General features: G+C 38.7%; 4 protein-coding genes across 5 annotated transcripts in view; 2 read left to right on the top strand and 2 right to left on the bottom strand.

Annotated features, from left to right (window-relative positions):
• Positions 1-20,726, top strand: part of LOC133442628 (parvalbumin-7-like) — a 470,342-nt gene that overhangs the window by 263,209 nt on the left and 186,407 nt on the right. The gene's annotated exons all lie outside the window — the stretch shown is intronic.
• On the top strand, positions 3,904-8,334 carry LOC133452271 (uncharacterized). 2 transcript variants are annotated; one of them, XM_061731495.1, is made up of 3 exons: positions 3,904-4,016; positions 5,410-5,683; positions 6,781-8,334. In XM_061731495.1, the coding sequence occupies exons 1-3, from the start codon at positions 3,922-3,924 to the stop codon at positions 7,447-7,449; spliced, it is 1,038 nt and encodes a 345-aa protein (XP_061587479.1). In that variant the 5' UTR covers positions 3,904-3,921; the 3' UTR covers positions 7,450-8,334. The 2 variants fall into 2 exon arrangements, with proteins under 2 accessions (XP_061587479.1, XP_061587483.1); XM_061731499.1 differs by having other exon boundaries at positions 3,910-4,075; positions 6,781-8,333.
• On the bottom strand, positions 9,252-11,219 carry LOC133459988 (hydroxycarboxylic acid receptor 2-like). The gene is made up of 2 exons (XM_061740835.1): positions 10,839-11,219; positions 9,252-9,782 (listed from the first exon to the last, which is right to left on the bottom strand). The coding sequence occupies exons 1-2, from the start codon at positions 11,217-11,219 to the stop codon at positions 9,252-9,254; spliced, it is 912 nt and encodes a 303-aa protein (XP_061596819.1).
• Positions 14,505-20,505, bottom strand: sun2 (Sad1 and UNC84 domain containing 2). Its single transcript, XM_061720517.1, has 10 exons — positions 20,324-20,505; positions 19,883-19,933; positions 19,578-19,616; positions 18,689-18,883; positions 18,460-18,597; positions 18,215-18,311; positions 17,496-17,611; positions 17,233-17,406; positions 16,513-16,602; positions 14,505-16,296 (listed from the first exon to the last, which is right to left on the bottom strand). Exons 1-10 carry the CDS (start codon positions 20,426-20,428, stop codon positions 16,180-16,182), a joined length of 1,122 nt encoding a protein of 373 aa, XP_061576501.1. The 5' UTR covers positions 20,429-20,505; the 3' UTR covers positions 14,505-16,179.

The raw sequence follows: 20,726 nt of genomic DNA, 5'->3' as shown, positions 1-20,726 counted from the left end.
TCATGGTCGCCACGGTGATGGTTGGCGTGTTGTGTGAGAAGTGACACTTGGGAGGAAAAGGAGTGGTCGAATGTGAATGTGTGTTCTGCATCAGAAAGCCACGTATTAAACTATTATTTAGAAGAGAAAAAAAATTAAATAATAATAAATCTTAATCCATATGTATGTATGTATATATATATATATATATATATTATTGGACTGTGGGAGGAAAAACAACTCAAGCTTGGGGAGAGCAGGCAAACAGCACCATCCCATAATCAAAATCAAATGGTACAAAAAATGAGTAGTCAAATCATTAAATAAAATAAATAAATAGGATTACCTGTGGTATTCATAATGGTACAATGGATAATTTAGAAACTCTTAGGGGGAGTATTAAACTTCAGTATATAATAAATAGCCTACTTGAATAAAAAAGTAAGAAAAAAACAACATTTTCTGTATATTATATTATTGTGTATATTATATCATCCATCAGGCTTTGAAGAATTGTAACTCATTTTATTTCATTTTAACTCTTAACTAAGGGTTACCTAAGGGTTAACTTTAAATCATGACTACCGCATCAAATAATTTCTGTTTGGGGATTGCTAAAGTATTTTTTAAGTGAATTTTGAGTTGAATGTCTGCAACACTGATGCTTGAATTTAATCCTCCATTGAGGAAGCTTCTGAAACAAAAAAGACTATTAAGGCAGATCCCCTGTTTATGTAGTACATGTTTTGTTGTGACAACAAAAAAACATTTTTATGAACAACTCATAAAATGTCACAGGATCTGTCATGGGAAGTTCCTAAGGCATCTTCTTGCGCAAGAGGCAAGTTCAACAGAAATGAATTTGTTTTTATTGACTGAACTGAGATCAAAAGTGAATCTAAACACAGAAATCCTGGAAAGATAATGCAGAGCAATGCAGGAACTGACCTAAACATGAAACAGAGGTTGTCTGACTCTTCAACTTCTCAGAAACTTAACCTAACTCAAACTCTGACTATACTCTAACATAGCTCTAGTAATGATGCGGTTTTCATAGATGTTTACCACTAAAAGGAAGTCAGAAACAAACCACTTATTGGTATCTCGGGCCTCTTTTTTTTTATTTTATTTTTTTTTTAAATCTCCAACAACAACCAGTTTATTCCATAGCACATGCACCATTTCTGGGAAAACATTTAAAAAAATGTGGCTCTTAAAAACAAAAAAACGTAGATCTTTGAATACTTTCTTGGCCTCTTTGTTCTCGCTGACTAGATGAATCCTCATAGTGGTCTTCAGTGGACACAGAGGATCTCTGAGCTCATTACTGAGGTCACGAGCAGCAGATTAGAGGACAGATTTACTCCCTGAAAGTGGGACGACACATTTATTCACGTTACCTTGCTATAAGGTAGAGTGATCAGGACAGAGAGTGGGAAGTAAAACTGGACCTGCAATCTACTCTGATACTTATGAAGAAAACATTGCACTCTGTAATACATCTAGTATATCTTTAGCGAAAGTGTTGATGTTTAGAAAGAGGATATTCTCTTCAAAGAACAGAGTTTTGTCTGCTACTCACTTCCCCAATGTCTTCTTTCAGTGCTAACATGTGACATTAAGATGAAAGCTACACTTGGATTAGGTTAAATTAAGGGTAAGGACTGGCATACAACAGAAATATTAAAAAAATTAGGTTAGAGATAAGGACGTTAGGTCAATGGGAGTTGCCATAAGTATCATCATAAACTGTGTTATGTGTGGATGGGTGTGATGAGTCATTTCAAATGCTTGACATGCTTGAAGTCCTCAGTGTGTGTGTAAATGTCTCTAGGTAAAAATACCAAGGAAGGATGCAGCAATATCTGGTTGACAAGTCAGAACTGAACACAGAGATCAAGCTTTCCATTTTCTTGGTTCTCATATGTGGAACAAACTTCCATAAAAGTGCAGATCTGCTGAAACGCTCAGCTGCTGCTTTTTAACAATTGTTAATTCACCACAAGGCACCGAAACGTTGATTTTGTGCATTTACATGTCCTAATATGTTTTAGTTTTTGCTGTCTAATCTTATTAATTATTTCAATTCTATTGTAGATGTACTTTTAATTGTATATTTGAAACAAGTTTTATTTCTTTTCAGCCTGCAGCTGATCGTGTCCAATTCAGTCAGGTCATGAAGCCCCATAAGAGACTGGTAAAGACATTAGCCAAATCATATCGACTAGTTTAAATATTTCACTCACAGAGTGAGGAGGAAATTCGAGAGAGGAAGCGAGAAACTGACTGACCGTAAAGAAAAGAAGAATTCACAGAAATTGCAGAACAAGTGTGAAGTGGAAACCTTTACAGCAAAGTGGTATTTGCTTCTTGGAAACTTGCTCACTAGTTTTTGTCTACAGAGCAAGAGCGCCCCCAAATGTCTGGTATTAAAGCTGCAGGCAACGGTTCTCAGTTCCATAGGTCAAGTGTGGTCATGGTGTTACTAGGTTAGTCGTGTTAGAAGAGATGCTTGGGAGGCCAATTAGCCTTAAACATCATTTTGGACGATGGGAGGCAAACCTATGCAAGAACGGGGAGAACATGCAAGCTCCACACAGAAAGACCCCTGCTGGGATAAAGATTAAACACGACAACACTAAACATTTTCAATTAACCCAATAGGGATGTATATACGTATATCAACCTGGAATCTTTGTGTCATTTTTGATTAAGACTTGTCTTTCAACTGTCGTATGAAACAGGCCACAAAGATAGTTATATTTCAATTGTATAAAATTAGGAAACTTAAAAACATCTAGAAAATGCAGAGACATGAATCCATGCCTCTGTTACTTCTAGGCTGAATAATTGCATTGCTTCTGTGCTACACAAACAGATGTATTTAAAACCTTCAAGTGGTCCAACATGCTTCAGCATGAGCACTAACAAGAACTGGGAACAGAGTTCACAACTCACCAGCTCAAGATTTACTACACAGGTTCCCTGATAAATCAGGAATTTAATTTAAAATACTCCAGTTTTATAGGCTAAATTCGAGGAATAATAAGAGTAATTAAGTCCTTTGACAAGAACGGCACTATATAAGCATGTTGTCGTTGTATTATTTGACCAAGGTATAAGAAAAGAACTCACAGACTCAGAGTGGAGTTTGCATGTTTCCCAGAGCTGGCTTGGCTTTTTAGTTTAATCTTAGAGCTCCGGTTTCAACACAACACTTGGTGACATGCATGTTATGTATGCATGTCTATCTTTCTGGTTTATGTGACCTTTTATTGTCTTGCCCCAACCAGGGTGGATATGACTCCTGCTCAGTGCTACCAGGTTTAAATTCCACTATTGATTACCCTGGAACCAGAGATTCATGTTTGCATGAGGACAGTCCATTTTTTTTTCTTTCTGGTCACCTATGTTTATGTTGTGAAAACCCTACAATACAGAAAATTCCAGTTAATTTGCATTGTAGTCATAACTAAACATAACATTTTCTGATCATGTGAGATTAACTTTGCTACAACCATAAAAGCTTTCGTCGTTTATTTAATTATTTCTTGGCAGACTCGTAAATTATGTTTTTTTTTCTTCATTTTTTTGATAGTACATTTTAAGTATGACATTTGCAATGGTTAAATTATGATATATGATGTAATTCTTGTCAATTGAATAACGCTGGGACGAGGAGGGGTGTATACACCTTATAGTATCAATATTCACATTGCTTCAAAGCATGTTTCAGTGTTTAAAGGTTTAAAAGTTAAGGTACTTAAGAACTATCTTTGTTAACCAGACATGTACGCAGTAAACCAAACATTAAGTCCAAGCTTTCATCCCAGTAGATGGCGGTAATGCATGTTTTTAGCTGCTTTGCCAGTATATGATGCCAGGCAGAAGAAGCTGTCGTCCCTTCTGGTTGTTGTAGTTTGAATTCCTCATCTGACACCGATGTGGCTGAAAGCTGCGGCTGCCACTGCCCTTCTCTCTATCTGTGCTTATTATAAGACCATTTTCTATAAAGTTGGAGATACAGAAGAGGACAGGTCGGTTATAGGCTCCCTTACTAGAAACTTATGCTGTTAACCAGTTTGATTTGTCGAAGGTATGTCTAAAGTTGTGTGACCGTCGCGGCTGTACTGATCGAACCACTACAGGACCAAACGTCAAGTTACTTTGTTTATATTTTTCTTATGTTTTAATTCATGTTGTAATACTATGAAAAATATTATGCAAGCTTTTATGTTTATGTTCACTCAGAATTCCATTGTTCGTACTATCGGCATTTACGGTCATTTAGATGAATTGGGGAGATAAATGCGTCCTCTGGGCAGATGTTGGATAAACCCGAAGCCCGTGATCTGTCGTCATGTGTGCATGAGTCAGGGGATTTTTGGGCTGAGGAAAAGCAGAAATGCGTCAATTCAAAAGAGAAAGTGAAACCAGACTCAAATGTAGAAAAAAAAGGTTTCCTATGAGTCTTTAGATCACACATTTTGGAAAGAGTTACGGTAACTACATTTCTAGGTGTTGTGATTGATGACAATCTCACTTGGAAAAATCACATTGCACTCATCTGGAACAAGTTTGCAAAGAATATTGGAGTGATCAGACGTGTACGGCATCTATAATCAAGAAAAATCTGTATTAATTTATATCATACTATGATTTATCCTTATATTTCATATTGCAATGTAATTTGGGCAAGTACCTTCATGAGCAACCTCAACTGTATCTTTATCCTGCAAAAACGTTTTATCAAAATGATTACATTTTCCAATAGACTTACTAGATCCACCCCATTGTTCCAATCCCTAAGTATTCTCCCTATTTTTGCTGTAAATGTTTTTCAGATTTGTCTTTTTGTCTATCAATCCATTCACAAGCTACTTCCAACCCGTTTTCATTCTTTATTTCGATTAAATTCCCAAATTCATCACTTCAATACTAGGTCTGCAAACAATCTCCATCCCACCCTTTTCAGGTCTACTTTTTCCCAATTTTCAATTAGATTCAGGGGTCCTCTTTATTGGAACACCTTACCACACAATATTACAGAATGCTCGAGTACAAATAATTTCAAAAAACAAATCACAACATTTTTCTAGCCCAAGTTAGCAAAGCGCAACCATTAATTTCCAGTACTTCTCTGCACAGCCTCATTATATTCCTGTTTTTGTTTTCTAGTAATTTAGCTTATTTTCCTTAGTTGTCCTATGTTTTACATATTTCTGTAGATATTGTTTGTTTCATTATAGGAAGACCACTCGACTTATGTTTTTTTTTGGTTCCTCCCGCACATTTTCTGTCATATTGTATGTCTCTTTTTTTTATTTCCTTTTTTTTTCTACATACTGTTCGTCTGTACTTTTAAAACGGTTGTATATTTTTACGTGCAACTAAACTAAACTAAACCCAGCTAGTGTGTTTCCCCTGCAGGCTCTCCAGTATGTCCTCTCCTTTTCCCCGTCACATCATCTGGGAGTCGGAGGGGCTGCTGGCCCACCTGCACCCTCGGCCCTGGACTCCAGGCTCCGTCATTCTGGAGAGCAGCACTCCTGGGAGACCTGGGGGAAGCATCTTCCACCTGGAGGAGCCGGAGTACCTGTCCTGGCTCCTGGGGGCCAGAGCTGTGGCAGAGCTGCTGTGTGACAGGCTGGGGGTCCGGAGGTGTGCACTGGTCAGCAGACCCCACGCAGACACACCTGCTCAGGTGAGGAGTACTGTACAGTACAAAACAGGGTTTAAAGTATTTGGAAATATGGTCTCAAGAACACTGAACTCTGTTGTTGATTGAAAGTCATACATAATGTATCGATCTCGATGTGTCGATCTGTCTGGTATGCTACTGCTGCTCCTTTATTTATTTAAAAATCTACAGATCCTTACTATTTATGACATCAACAGTTACCAAATATGCATTTTTCTTTACAAAATATTTTCCTCAGAAGGAAATGTTCCTGAGCACTTTAGGTCATACTTTGCCACTAACTCTCAATTTCATTCCTACTCAACTCGGCAGGCCCTCGCCCTACATCCGCCTAAATGTCTGGAATCAAGAAGCCAATTTTTGTTTAGATTTAGAGGTGTCAAAGTCTGGAATAGTTGGTACCATATTGCAAACAATTGTAGGTCCCTATCCATTTTCAAAAGTCGCTCAAGAGAGCATTTAATTCAACAATGTAGTCAAGAAAGCTCTTAATGTTCTTTTGCACTTCATATTCTGTGTTGCCATTTGTTCAGCTTAATACTCATATTTTCATGATCATGTGTACAGTAATTTTTTTATCTTTTTTTTTGTTATTTTTTTATTATTTTATTTTCATTCATGTTCTACATGCAATTGTTATGATTTATTTTTATGATTTTGTATCCTCATAAGTATTTTGTTAAATGTTATTAGGTGGGGGCTCCTCATAAGCCTACTGGCTTGCTCGCTCCTCCCTGCACAGTTTCTTTTAACTGAACTTACTTGTGTAATGTTATTTTTTTATGTTATGTGCTAAATTAAACTAAACTAATGTAAGACTTAATCCTCAATAAATGCTTTAGTAGCAACTTGTGGATCAGTGTTGTTGGATGATGTCGTCTATTGCTGTTCCAGGGGAGGTTTTCTTTGTAGTTAAACACATTGTTTAAGATGAAGACAGTAATGAGTGACGGGCAAGTATAAAAGTTGATGTGACTATGTTGACAACAGTTCACTCCCATAATGACCAGTGTGTCAAACATAAGAGTGTCAATGTCATCCAACCTCTCGTGATGGCTGATTTCTGCAATTTTTTTAACTTTTTACTGTGGTTCCAACAGATCCGTATCCTCCCCCTTCATGGTTTGGATGAAGAGTGGCGTCCTCACCTTGCTGGAGACGAGGAGCACAACGCCCATGACCCGGGATACTGCACTTCCAAGACTGCCCCTCGATGGAACGACTCCGCCCTGACTGACATCCAGATGAAGATTAGAGCCAAGCTCCCGTCCCCCGATGCTCCACCTGATATGACGTTCCTCGGGGACGATCCGGCTCACCCATGCCTGTTCTCGCGCATTGTTCGTGGAGAGCTGCAGCAGTGGCGGGTGTGGGAGGATGAAAGCCACGTGGCCTTCCTCACTCCTTTTCCCAACTCCCCAGGTTTCACTGTGGTGGTCCCTCGCCGCCCCCTGTCATCTGATATATTCAGACTAGAAAAAAAAGAGTACGAAGAGCTGGTGCTGGCCACCAAGAAGGTGTCGCGCCTCCTCGAGGAAGGAGCGGGTGCCTGCGGGGTGGGACTTATATTTGAGGGGTTTGAAATCGACTATGCTCATGCCAAGTTGATACCACTGTTTCCGCTTATGTCAGGAGCAGAAGAGAACGTCACTAAACCTTCATCTCCACAGTTTTACCCCACTTACCCTGGATATGTCACCTCAGAGGACGGACCTGAGGCGAGCTTAGAAAGCCTGAAGAAGCTGCGCGCTAAAATGACTAATGATTAAGGGAGCAAATGTCTTTTTTAACGCTCCTCAGTATTCTCTTGGACTAATAATTACTGTGATAAATGTTTGCTTTGCACAAAAAAGGTGTTAGAGGAGACAAAGTGATTAACCTTTCATTAAAAATAACATTTTAGTTTTTTAAGACAACCATTAAAGTCAAAAAGCATTTTTTTGATTAAAGTCTGCTGAATCCTGTCTGATCTGTCTTTTACAAACTGCTTGGATAACCATTTATACATTTATTAGCAAATAAAGAGACTCAAACGCATGTGTAGTTTTATTAAGCTACAAAAATATTTGTGCAAAGTTCACACCTTCCTGCTAATTTTACACTAAAAGTTCATAACTTTTAAAGTGGCACCATTAACATATCATTAAACATGATAAAAAGCATAGGTGGCAGTTGTTATGTCATTTCACTGTTCCCTTATTAAGAACTCTGCAGTATGTATTTGTCATCTTGCCTAATCTACACACCTACATGTACTCGCTGCACCACAAATTGGTCCCAGTGTGCATTCCTGGTCGTGAACTGAAATTATTTGCCAATTGCTTTATCAGTGCTGTGTAAAGCGGGTACCACCTGAGGCTATAATGAAAGTGAAATACATGTTATAAAGCAGTGAGTGTCAGCTATTCCTGGGCTGCAAGAGAAGAATTAAAAAAGAAAAAAGAAAAAGACACCTCTTTGAAGACAAATCTGCCCTTATTTGAAAAGTCATGAACATTCTAAACGTGTATTTTCAATTATTAGTTTGGTTAATTACTAGCCTTGTTTCACACAATACCACTAACTGCTGGTTACAAGTGAAAATAGAAAATAACAAGACACTTTCTATGGAGAGTGAATATCTTTTTAAACTTTAAACTACAAAACACATCTGAAAGAGAAATCTCCATCAAGGAAAATAAAACACACAAACACCACATGGAGGCAACATATCACAACAAAGCTTATTTGCCCCCACACCCATAAGACCTGCTCATTTCCGCTGTCAACTTTTTTTTTTATTTTATTTATTTATTTAAAACAGGGATAATGCACAAAAAAAAACATTAATCTTGTAAAACAAGAAGAGATGCTTTGAGCCAGGTTATAGCAACAATTTCTAAGTTCCGCCTGTAGTCCCTGGGACTGAGCACATCTATAGGCCCACATGTGGTCAGAGGTGGTATTGCTACAATGCCATAGAATGGCTTTTAATTACAGGTGTTACTGCCATAAAAGTGGATAATTTTGAGGGGAGTAATCACTTTATGATGGCAATGTGTATTTATGCAATTTGATCCATTTAGAAAACAATTTTAAGGATGCTTAAGGAAACTGAAACTATAATAATCACATTAGAAGTAAAGGTTGGTATAATTAACTTTCCAAAGATTGGATCACTAACTGTTTTCTCCCTGCCACAAAATGTAGTTTGTTATCTAGTAGCCTATGTAGAAATAAGTCAGTAAAATGCCAAGACATTTCTCAAGACAAAACACAAATTGTAAGTAGATATGCAGAAGACCATGACTAATTTTAATGATCTATCTCACAAATGTAATTCTTATTTAGTTGGCTGTCCCATTTAAGTGTTTATAATTTCCACACACTGTAACTATAGTACGTTTAAACCTTCTTTGGCTCTTTTTTGTTATTCATGCTGAGTAACACAAGGAGTCAAGTGTCGAGTGTTTGGCTTTTTTGTATGAATTAATGCATTTACTCTCAGTTTCAGGAGAGACACCTAATTTAGCATTGTTTGGAAAAGCTTTGAATTTTTCAAGACAATGTTGAGTTATGAGCAGAAGCTTGCTTAAACGTTGACATCAGCTGACCTCTCTGAGAAGCACTGCCTGCAGCACCTGCCGTTGACTCTTTCCATCTTTGTGATGTACAGGAGGGGTTCAATGCTGCAGCTCAGGTCCATGAGCGAGTACACGCTGCGGCTGATCTGACAGTGAAACTCAACAAATGTGTAGTATGACTTGAACGGCATGAGTGCCACTGGCGGTAGGTAGTTGAACACAGTGATGCCCAGGTTTGTCAGCACCATCTTAAAGGCCCTTTTCTTCACCGGGTGCATCTCCTCCTTTCCAGCCACGGAGCGACGGAGGACCCAGATGATGGATATGTTGCAGAAGACCATGACTGCGAATGTGAAGAGAATGACTCCGCTGAAGATGTTTGAGGTGTACAAGTTTCCCCCGATGGACTTTGTTATGGCATACGCCAGTATGAGACCCCAGACCACCACAGTAAGGCCGATACGGGTCAAGTTGTCTCTGTAACTGGAGAAAATCACCGGGTGGACCACGGCCATGTAGCGGTCTACACAGATACACACCTGGGAGAAACGAAAGGTCATGTTACAGTATTTTTTATGTATTTTCTGTTCAGTCTTCCCTCTTGAATGTTAAGCCATAACCATAAAAGTTGAATAAAAAAGTTAAAATAACACTGTGAGCACAGTAGTATGTGAAAGCTGACGTTTCTAAGTATGCATGGCTCACTTTGTGCATATTTGTCTATCATTTAACAACTGATTGCCCCATAACTTAAATATTTACGATATTACTCCACACTGTAAGAAAAGCCCATAGAAATTACCGTAAAAAACTGTGAAATAGCAACGGTGAAGGACGTTAAATGTTACAGATGAAAATCTTTGTTGACATTGTGTCAGAGTTTGTCCGTCTAACGTGTAATAACTCATTTAATGAAGACATTACTCAAAGAATTCAATGATAGTATGTAGATGTTTATTTCACAACAAAACACCGCTATTAATACTACAAAATATGTTACACAACACACAATCTTTTAATAAAATAAGCGGAAAAATTCAGTCAAATTACTGTCTTATACAAGACTTACTTAATTACTTATAATGAGGCTTTTACCGATTAATAATGCCTCTATTTTGATGTTTTCCAGTGAAATTTAATGGGATTAGATGTAAAATAAGCAATGGCTGCACATAAATTGTACAGGAGAAAATAGCTTTAATGAAGGCATAGTCATGCTAATTTGGCTGAAAATGGATGTTGAATTGACCAGTTTTGTACGTAAATTGAATAATGTTATTTTGTAAAGGATTACAGTTTAAAATTGTAAAATTCACGGGTTGTTCTGTAATGTGTTTTACAATCCGCTGTATCTTTTACAGTATTATTCTGGCAACCACAGCTGCCAGTTTTTTTCCGTAAAAACAACATTTTTTTTCTTACAGTGCATATAGTTGCACCCTTGACCAGAAGGGGATTTAAAACTGAGGTAAATATATTTAAAAAAATTGGTACAACTGCAGTATAACCCAACACTTTTGCCTTCATTATAAGGTGGTGTTGTTGGTTTTGTTTTAGTGTTAACTAAATAATATTATTACAGTTTCAAAACTTACCAGAAAGAGTGGCGCCACATCTTTTATCCCATAGCCAAATCTCAAAAAGTACCAGATGCGACTGTCATTCAGCACAAGCCGGTTGACCAGGTCTGTGGGCGTCATCAAGCTGAAGTAGGCGTCCAGGACGGCCAAGTTCAAGATGAAGATGTCTGAGGTGGAGGCGTCACTTTTCCTGGAGACGATCTGCCAGATGACCAGGATGTTACACGGGGTCCCCACTGCCAGGTTTAACACTTTGACCCCAAAGTAGAAAACAAAGCCATAAGGAGCCACGGCACATTCTGGATGCTCGTACCACAGTGGAGGACCGGGCGGACCCGCAGGGCTGCTCAAGTTCTCGTAAGGCACGGTGGGAAAAATCAGGGTGGCATTGAACATTGTAGGGAAAGAAGTGTTGATGCTGGAAGAAGAAGCTGGAATGCTGAGAGAAAGTAAGTGAAGTAAAACATTATACATGGTTAATATTTAACTCCAAAAGAGTGTCTGTCATCTTTTCAAGCTCCACACATAATCATTGGAACCATCTTACCGTAGCTATGTTCTCGTCTTCTCTGCTCACTGCATAACTTTTCTGTGCCTAGCAGCAGATAACCTGGACCAGGTAGTGAAAAACTCCAAACACTTTTGGACTGGGCCACTATAATACGTGGGTCTTACGTCTTATAGCCTTGGCTGTAGTAGGTTGGCGGCGCAAACTAGCTGTGTGCACGTCTTCAACGATTGGATGGTTTGGATATTCAAAGGGGGGGGTGATTAGGCTGAGTTGGATGCTGGGGAAGCTGTTGGGCAAAAAAACACGAACAATAACTTGTTTACCATATGTACTGCCTGCAGTGTTTGCTTACTGTTAAACAACTTGCCTTACGAGTGTATCGCTGCCGGCTGTTTAATGTTTATTTCTAACAGCTTTAAATGTCATACATCTGAGGTGACCACAGATTCTGCTCAAACGCTGAGTTGCAGCACTATTATGACATCGGTCTCAATGTTTCCCCAGCTGCCAGCTCGCCTGAAGTTGCTTTTTCAGTTTCCTAACATGGTTCATGTCGGTGTGCACATGGCTTGAATCCAGATCTGTTCCTATGGGTATTTGAATCTACAATAGTGCTGCAGCGAATCTTCATTTCACTGATGCAACTCCAAAATGTAAACAGGTGATGCAAGGCAGGCAAATGAGAAATCTAATACAAGTTGTTACTGAAGTACTTGTACTGCGCTAAGAAAGTTAACTCCGTGGGGGATATGATGTCAGAAAGTCAAAGCAAACATTCATACCTGTGTCGTTTGTTTCAGAATGTTTTTAATGTCACTTCCCTCAGTCTTTGTTGAAGACTTGTGTGTCTTAGTTTCACCTTCTGACTCTGTTCCAACTAGCCCTACTCAGTTTTGGATTATTGGAATTTGTTGGCACTTTTGTTTTCACTCTCTGGCCTTTTTCCTCAGCAAAAGCAGATTTTTTGTTTCTTTAGCCATCCCCAGTTTTCTCCACTTGGGTCAATTCTGAACTCTAACCAGACGGTGAATCCTGTCAAAATGTGGATCCCTTCAGAAATGACACCTATGGAGTAACGCAGTCATTTGATTGCCAAGACTGCAAACCTCCAGTTTGTTGATGAGTGGAACACCTGATTCGTAAAAGGTCTCCTCCAGATTGAGGCGCAGCGCCTCACCTTTAGCACTGTCCTGTGTGATGGAGGTCCCACTACCCTAGTAACTCAACTTCCATCCTCCTGGTTACCGCAGCCTCATGCCTCTCTGTGCATGTCCAGCCAGTGCTGGTTAGTATAACCTGTAAAATTCAGGGAATTCTTTTAAAAGATTGGTTATGAGAATTGCTGATTCTGCCGGCAACACTGGTGTCGAGCAAATAAAGCTTTATCATTTTTGACAGCTGTCATCATGATGCCTCTTGTGATGCGTTTGCAGCACATCTTCACAGAAAAAAACATATTGTTGGCTTGTGTTGCAATAATTAGATGACAATTTTCAACTATTTTGTTAATTTTAAAAATGCTTGTTGACAAAATCCTCCCAACCCCATTGCCAAAGTTATTTTTGCTTAAGACTTGACAATTTTGACTACCGGTAGACATGGGAATAACTGGGGTTGTTTTGCAGTGCTGACATCGGTAGATGTTCGGCAACACTGTCAAAAGTGAAAGCTCCTTTCCACATTTGCATGGAAATGGACATGGAAAGTCCTCCTTTATCCCGAACACCAACACTTATCCTGAGTGAATGAGAGGCTCAAATAAAACTGACATATGCAAAGAGATGATGTGTTAGGGAGGAGGATTTAACATTTTTGGAGAAAAGGAAGCACCTGTGGATGTGCTGCAGACCTGACAGTATGGAACGATGCTGGAAATGTCGCATCTACAGTCATGTGCAAGAGGAAATAGCTCTCAATCTAAGGTTTTGTGCAAACCATGTTGACATAAACAAAATCCAGGAATAAAAATGTAGATAATATCCAACACGCAAAAATGAATTCAGCAATAATTCAGTGTTTTATTAAATATGTCAAACACATCAGCTTGGGTTACAAATACAAATAGATAAGTCATCTTTTGGCATTTTATGTCAACATTAAAAAAAAAAAAAAAAAAAAAAAAAAGACACATTTTATGGATGGAGAAAATATACTCGATAGAGTCTAACAAACTAAAGCGCTGTCTTCCGTGTTAGACATCATGATTCACGTAAGCAAGAACTCGGGAGGAATGAGTGGTGCGTTCAGGAAAGAGAATCTGAGATGGAAGACAGGCACAAGCACCAAACAGGATGATCGAGGCAGACAAAACGTTTTAAGGTGAAGACAAACAAATTTCTTCAAATCAATTTCTAAATCTCTGAAAGTCTGAACAATGTACTTTTTCCGCATTTTACAATTTACATGTTGTTATAATGTGAGTACAGAGAATCCAGCAAAGTCAACACATAAGTAAAAATGACTATACATTTAAACTTAATTGAGTTAGTTTAATTCATTACAATTATTTCTATATCAAATAGAGGATCAAATACACAAGGACATTGGTCTTTTTAGGAATGCTCACTTAACTTAGTCCCATAAAAACGCCCCATAGACATTTTCAAAATGTACTACTATTTGTGCGATGATTCGTAAAACACACAAGTTACCATACACCCCATTTATTTAAATTGTAAATGTCACCATAAACTTTTCTGTGAGCCTGGTCCTGGAGTATAATCTGTGTGTGAATTAATTACCTAACATCATCTCTAGTGCAACCTGGAGTAAACATTACCGGTACTTTTCCTCCTCTACTGTCTTTCTATACATACAATGTAAAATAAATAACAAGACCAGAAGCTTAGCAGTTGTGTGACTGTATGTACTGCAGACTTTATGCATTTCTGCAAATTCTGAATGTTAAAATGTCATGATTTTTTACGTTTATCATCTTAACAATATAGAACGGTTGAATATATGGAAGAATATTGTTGTTCTGCAAAGAAACATCACCTTTCTAATGTACATGGAAGTAGAAACATAGTTTCAGCATTTTTCGAGGAGGTTAACAATAAAGGTTTTCAAGTATTCAAGTACCAAAATTAAACTCAACACTAATGTGTTGAGTGCTCGTAGGGGTGGGCGAAATGGCAAAAATATCACATAAGGGTTTAAAAAAAAATAAAAATAAAAAATAAATCACAATTTCGATTTTATCACGATCTTAAATTGTAAAAACAAAAACAGACAATTTAGACCTTCTTAACTTTGCGTTCCTTCTAATCTTTTCTCAGCAATCAGAGCACAGACGTGGCATGCCAGTGCTGGAAAAGTATTTACGGCTGGGCAGCTCGTACCGCGGGTCAGCTACTTTAAGCAGGTTTGAACACCTCATTTTTGTACCGTCTTGACCAGTACCATGTCCTTTGCGAGATAAAAGGTTACAGTTTCTGTTACCTCTATCTATCGCTTGCTTGACTTGTCAAATGCCTGTTTATGTTGTCTGTTCTGGCCTCACACCAGCTTCTGCCTCCGCCTGCGGGGCAGCCGGGCCCCTCGCTGTTTGGCTCCCAGCATACTGCTGGGGGGGCTTCAGGGGATTAAACAGATTCGTTGTGTGGTAACAAGACGTGAGAATGGTTTCTGTTCACACTTTGCAAATTACATTTGCTTGAGCTTGATCACTTCCTAACCCTGGTAGAAAAGCCTGTCACTGAACACAATTTGCTATGATTGGTGGGTCAGGTTGACGACGTCAATACAACTCGTGAGTCAGTGCATCAGCAAAGAACTGCAATTTATAGAATCTGCCCTAGACGATTCCATGATCTCTGCAGTTTGAAAGATCGCCTTTCTTCACAATATAATATCGTCATATCGCCCATCCCTATGTGCTTGCTAAAAAAAGAGAAAAAAAAATATGTCGTACAAGCTGCGCATTTTACCCTTATTATGAACATGAAATCAAACAAGTCAAAAATAACAAACAAAACTGAGGAATCATTCTCTGTTGCCTTCTACATAGTTTCTACATGACACTCAGAGGAAAGTGCATCTCATTCGTCACGACAAGCAAAAATGAATACCCTGTCAATACTGCTTAACTAATTCATAAATTAGTAATTAACAAAATGCACATTTCTTTCAAGAAAACATTAAAAATACTGACATTTATTTAGTGTCCAAAAACGGACAATGTGCGTTAGAAACACGCCTTTTTTTCTTTTTAAACATCATTTGTGTCGCTCCATTACTTTACGATGCTTGAATAAGTCCTGAGTGATGCTGCAACAACCATCAACCAGTTATTGGCGTTTTAAATCCCAGAACCCCTGAGGAAATGAGGGTCAGTGAAGAAGAGACTCTTTCCTTCTTCTGACTTGTCAGAGTACTGCCGAGAAGCCAGAGCTCTTGCATGAGATTGTGAGGCATATAAAATTCCATATATATACAGAATAATCATTAAAAACTAAATTACAAATCATGTATTGGCACGATCATGTTATTTAAAGCATAAAATTGACCAGAACCATTCGCTCCCAAATAGTTTACTGGGTTGATTTTTGGCTTTTTGACAAACATTAGACACTTTTCTTAACAATGACTCAAAAACAAATGTGGACTGCACAAAAAAGCTTTTACAATATTTATAATTCTAAATTGCAGTCACTAAAATAACAGCAAACCCTGCTGACAGGCACGCAGCTGTCTCACAGGAGTGACATGAGTCAGCAACATGTTTCATTCAGTAGCATTTGGTCCTGAGCGCACTACAGACCATAAAAAAAGCAGTTTCTTTTTGATTGTTTGATCTTGTTTTTCTCTTCAAGCGTACGGTGCAGCAGTCCTTTCTGACACGACTCACGTGGAGGGGATCTTTCCATGAACACGGAAACGGTAAAGACACGTGTACTCGATGTGACCCCAGTTGGAGAGAACTCGAAGCTCCACGACCCGGTAAACAGCGTCGCTAGGGTTCTGTAAGAGAGCAGTGAAAACACAAGACAAAAGACATGAACAGGTGGAGGAGAATAAAAAGGCAAGAAATCGAAGCGTACAAGGAAAGCATGGAGGGTACTAAAAATGAGAGAGTGACACAGACATAATACAACCTCTCCTTCTGATGGAGAAGTCAAATTAGTCTGAAAATGCAGGGTCTTCCTTAGAATTAAACGTTGATCAGCTACAACTCACAGGAAGCTCAAACGTCTGTGTTGGGTCCCCGTGCTCATTGTAGGTGAATGTCCCGAGAAACGTTCCTTCTTCTGCGTCACTTTTCATCCCCTGGAAGTAGGAAAAAAAATATACATTTAAAAATTAATATTATAATATTGTATACCATCAATCTATCATAACATAATTATAATAATAGTCGTAATAATAATAATAATAATAATAATAATAGTAACAATAACAATAATAATAATAATAATAATAATAATAATAATAATAATAATAATAATAATAATAATAATAATACTGCCTCTTACAATGGATGACAACAGGCTTAGACCTTGCAGTCAGAATGATCATGGTAGTGCTCAAGGGAGTAAACTTAACACCCAATTAATGCGAAATTATCACAAATCAAGAACTTGTATCAATAGTGTCTCACTACTATATAAGCAGCTCCATCAAGTTACCTGATTAATTGTATTGCCAATTATTGATCCCTCTCTCATCTGTGTCAACCAAAACTGACAAGCACCATCAGATTTGAACATACTATTGTTATGGAAGGGCTTAGTTGTATCATAAAATCTAACTAGAAAATAGACTATAGTAATAAAGAAGTCCTAAGAGATTAATGTTATTACTTTTTTCTTTTTAGTTTTGGAACATTTACATTTGACAAATGCTCAGGATTCTTGTCGCGTAAAGCAAAGGCCCTCATCCTGGATGAGAATCACTCACGTGGACTTCAAAGTCTTTGGGTGCAGAGTCGATGCGGCCTGTGGGAGCGTTGTAGCGTGGCAGGTGGTCCAGTGTCACATGAGTGATCATTATGGGGTGAGAGAGAGAGATGACAAGAGTGCCCTGGACACCGTGGAATGCCCAACATTTCCCTGGAAGCAGCACCGGATGACCCTGACGGCAGGAGGAGACACAAGACCTGGTTAGGGAAACGGAGGCTGCTCATCTTTACCCATCAAGTTGGGACAGAGGAGCAATCATACCTGAATTACAGTGCGTGGACTTTCAGATGGATACCAAAGAGGAAAGCCGAACAGGGTTACGCATGCTGAACGGATGCGATATGTCTCTGAACACCTGGTACTGATCACACTGGCACCTACACAAGGACACAAATGTCATATAAGTTTTCAAAGAAGAATACTTCATTCTTTCTATTGAAACCTAATATTCTTTTCTTTCATCCAACATTAACAAGATGATCATTAACAATGCAACCAACCACTCATCAAACAGTTTGTAGATGGGACAGACTTCCAGGGATGTATGATCACAATAGGGCTGTGCGATTAATCGATTTTAAATCTAAATCGGATTTATTAATCACAATCGATGTTAAAAAAAGGAAAATCGGAAAATCGATTTTCCTTTTTTGCAGCTGACTGCATTACAGACAGAGCTCGTCTAGTCATCTTTGTTTGGTCAAGAAAATTGTAAATATTGTCACTTTACTAAACTCAAGGAGGATTTACAGTATCTTTCAATTGCACTTCATTCCCAATAGGGAAATTTGTTTGCTATTTTTCTTTAAAAATAAAGATAAAATATTTGAAACAATATATTCCATTGTCTTTTGTAGTTTTACCAAAAAAATCGAAATCGAAAATCGGGTTTTCAGAGAAAAAAAATCGGGATTTTATTTTTGTCCAAAATCGCCCAGCCCTAGATCACAATCATAAATGTTTAACCCAACATATCTCACCTTGAGTCTCCAGGGCAAAATCAGCCATTTTATCTGCCATGGGACGTCTGCACTCTGTGCAGCTTCCTTGGTCACCAGGTCTGGTTGCTTCCTGCTCCTGATTCACATTCACAACAAGAGCATGCCATAAGGACAATGACAACATGGAGAGATGGCGAAAGATGGCGAGTACGAAACAGGCTTTTGTGTACTGCCATTAATTCAGTCATATCGTTTGAAAGCAGTCAGAGTGTCTGTCTCGGTACCTGGATGCGGCTGGTTAGCCACTTCTCCATGGCCTGGTGGAGCTCTGGGGTGAGAGTATTCTGGATTGGAGATGTGGTGATATCAGGACATGGACTTGGAGAGGGCATCAGCTGTACGGACAACAACTCCTGTGACAGCTACGAGAAAGGAAAAAGTCACAAGAAATTGGAAATATGCTATTGCAATATTACCGTGCAGAACACTGGAATCAGTGGATGGCTCTGTTACCTTGGCATTCTGGGCCTCCAACGTTTGAATCTTGAGATTGAGGCTTGCAGCAGCAGATTGGCTGTAAGTCTGGTAATCTTTCATCCGCCTGCTCACTCCAGCAACCTCCTGCTCTACATGATGCCGAACGTCTGAGCCCAGCGCCTCCAGCTTGGATGTCATAACCTGCATGTCCAGCTGCTGTGTCTCCTTCATCTGAGAGAGGAAGCGTACAGCTAAGTGGACTTATGTCAACACTAGAGAGAAAGGGTCTAAAAAAGGTGACTATTGCTCACATCAAGGTCACAAACAAAAATCTAGCATTTTTTAAATCAACACATTTCACATTTGCAAGAATAAGTGTCATTTTCTCTTTAACTATAGAAAAATCATTCAAAAAAGAAGTCTATATTGGATTCTCTGCAGTTTCTCATAACTACCACTAGAGGTTTTTCTCTAGATGAGGGCTAACAATAGCAGTCTTTTATTCTGACATCCTCCAGAAGGATTTTTCACCAACCAATAGTAACTAACAGAAGACAGGAAGGAGGAAGTAGAGAATATAAGAAGGGATGAATGAAGGATGATGGAAAGTGAGCATTATAGACGTCAAGCTGTAGAATATATTAAGATATTCTGTAACTCATTTAGGCTGACTTACCAAGAAAGAAATACACATTACACAAATATATGAATCTAAATCATGAGAACAGCCCCTCTCTCCAATACTGAAATCTGCATTTACTTCTTACAAATGCAGACTATACAAACACTTTTCAAGCATAGAAATTCCCCAGGAAAACAATTCAAGGCAAATTTGGGTTTCTAAGCAATAATGCAACACACACTGTACTTAGGCTTGGCTAAAAACCAAAGAGAACGAAGAAAGCACAAATGAAGAGATTCTCACCTGGGACAGATGGCGTTCCTGCTTCAGCTGAAGCTCTTTCTGCAACAAACACACATATCTGTTACATCAGGTTATGCCCACATTAGTCTGATTTCACTTTAAAACGGTGTTTCAAAACAAAAACAAAAAAGAAATTAAAAATACCATCATATGAGACAACCAGCTGATACCAAGGACATTAAAGTTATCAGCGATAGCTGCTTTAATTCCTTTCCATGTGTTGTTGCTGCTATTCCCAGCTATTCCCAACATAAATTACCGGTAATGTGAAACCATTTTTTTTTTTAATTTTGTTTACACTTTACCAGAAAATGTTGCATCTTTGCTTCTACAACAGCAGACACAACAGCTGGATCCTGCAGGGGGGAAAACAAAACAGATTGATACCAATAAAAGTTTTCGCAAACGATGCAACACTGTCATGTGAACAAGGCTAAAATAAAGGGTATTTGTTCTATCAAGGAAGTTGTAAGTAGCTCTTTGTATCTTGTGGTCTTGGCTTGACACTTTAAAAATGATATGAAGGTGACTTTAAATGTGCATGTTTTTGGTCAATACAGCAACTTCTGCTTTAGGTCTGAAATGTGAACTAAGAAAAAAAGGCACATGAGAAATGTGAAGGTCTCCAGAATGATTCTGCAAATAAAACTAGATGTAGTGCCTGTTCCATCTCTGCATACACCCAAACACACATCAAGCAGCAATAAATGCAAGTGGGACACTCGGTGAGATGTGAGAAGAATTACCACCACAGGTGCAGGTATGATGTTGGGACGAGGAGGAGGAGGAGTGACGGAATAAACAGGCGGACTCTTGGGTTGTGTCTGTGATGGGGTCTTTGTGACAGTCATGAGGGAAATGAAAGATGTGAACAAAGGAAGAAGGAACCAAATACCTGGAGAAAACAAGAGGGACAGTGTGTTGAGGAAAGCACTTACAGTAGCAACACACAAGGTAAGAATCACCGGACTCTAAGATCAAAGGCCCTGACGTGAAGTACAGCTTGACTGCAACTAAGAAACTGAGGCGGAGCACAAACTCCCCACACGGGCAAAGGGGACTAAACTGTGTTGCTATGAAACTCAAACATTTGCGGCAGACACTTGCACCTCTTCTAATTTCCTGGGGAAAACCCCAAGCATTTTAAAT

Source organism: Cololabis saira, chromosome 1, assembly GCF_033807715.1.
Source record: "Cololabis saira isolate AMF1-May2022 chromosome 1, fColSai1.1, whole genome shotgun sequence".
In the NCBI taxonomy this organism is placed as follows: Eukaryota; Metazoa; Chordata; class Actinopteri; order Beloniformes; family Belonidae; genus Cololabis; species Cololabis saira.
This window is presented reverse-complemented; position numbering and strand designations above follow the sequence as displayed.

What these genes read in the sequence shown, in the direction of transcription:
- LOC133452271 (XM_061731495.1), top strand. Translation starts at nt 3,922, where the DNA reads ATGTGGCTGAAAGCTGCGGCTGCCACTGCCCTTCTCTCTATCTGTGCT. An exon ending in GGAGATACAGAAGAGGACAG is followed by an intron (nt 4,017 to 5,409) that starts GTCGGTTATAGG and finishes TTTCCCCTGCAG; the next exon opens with GCTCTCCAGTATGTCCTCTC. An exon ending in ACGCAGACACACCTGCTCAG is followed by an intron (nt 5,684 to 6,780) that starts GTGAGGAGTACT and finishes TGGTTCCAACAG; the next exon opens with ATCCGTATCCTCCCCCTTCA.
- LOC133459988 (XM_061740835.1), bottom strand. Translation starts at nt 11,219, where the DNA reads ATGTTCAATGCCACCCTGATTTTTCCCACCGTGCCTTACGAGAACTTG. An exon ending in ATGTGGCGCCACTCTTTCTG is followed by an intron (nt 9,783 to 10,838) that starts GTAAGTTTTGAA and finishes CGTTTCTCCCAG; the next exon opens with GTGTGTATCTGTGTAGACCG.
- sun2 (XM_061720517.1), bottom strand. Translation starts at nt 20,428, where the DNA reads ATGACTGTCACAAAGACCCCATCACAGACACAACCCAAGAGTCCGCCT. An exon ending in CAAAGATGCAACATTTTCTG is followed by an intron (nt 19,617 to 19,882) that starts GTAAAGTGTAAA and finishes TGTTTGTTGCAG; the next exon opens with AAAGAGCTTCAGCTGAAGCA. An exon ending in TGGAGGCCCAGAATGCCAAG is followed by an intron (nt 18,598 to 18,688) that starts GTAACAGAGCCA and finishes CCTTTCTCGTAG; the next exon opens with CTGTCACAGGAGTTGTTGTC.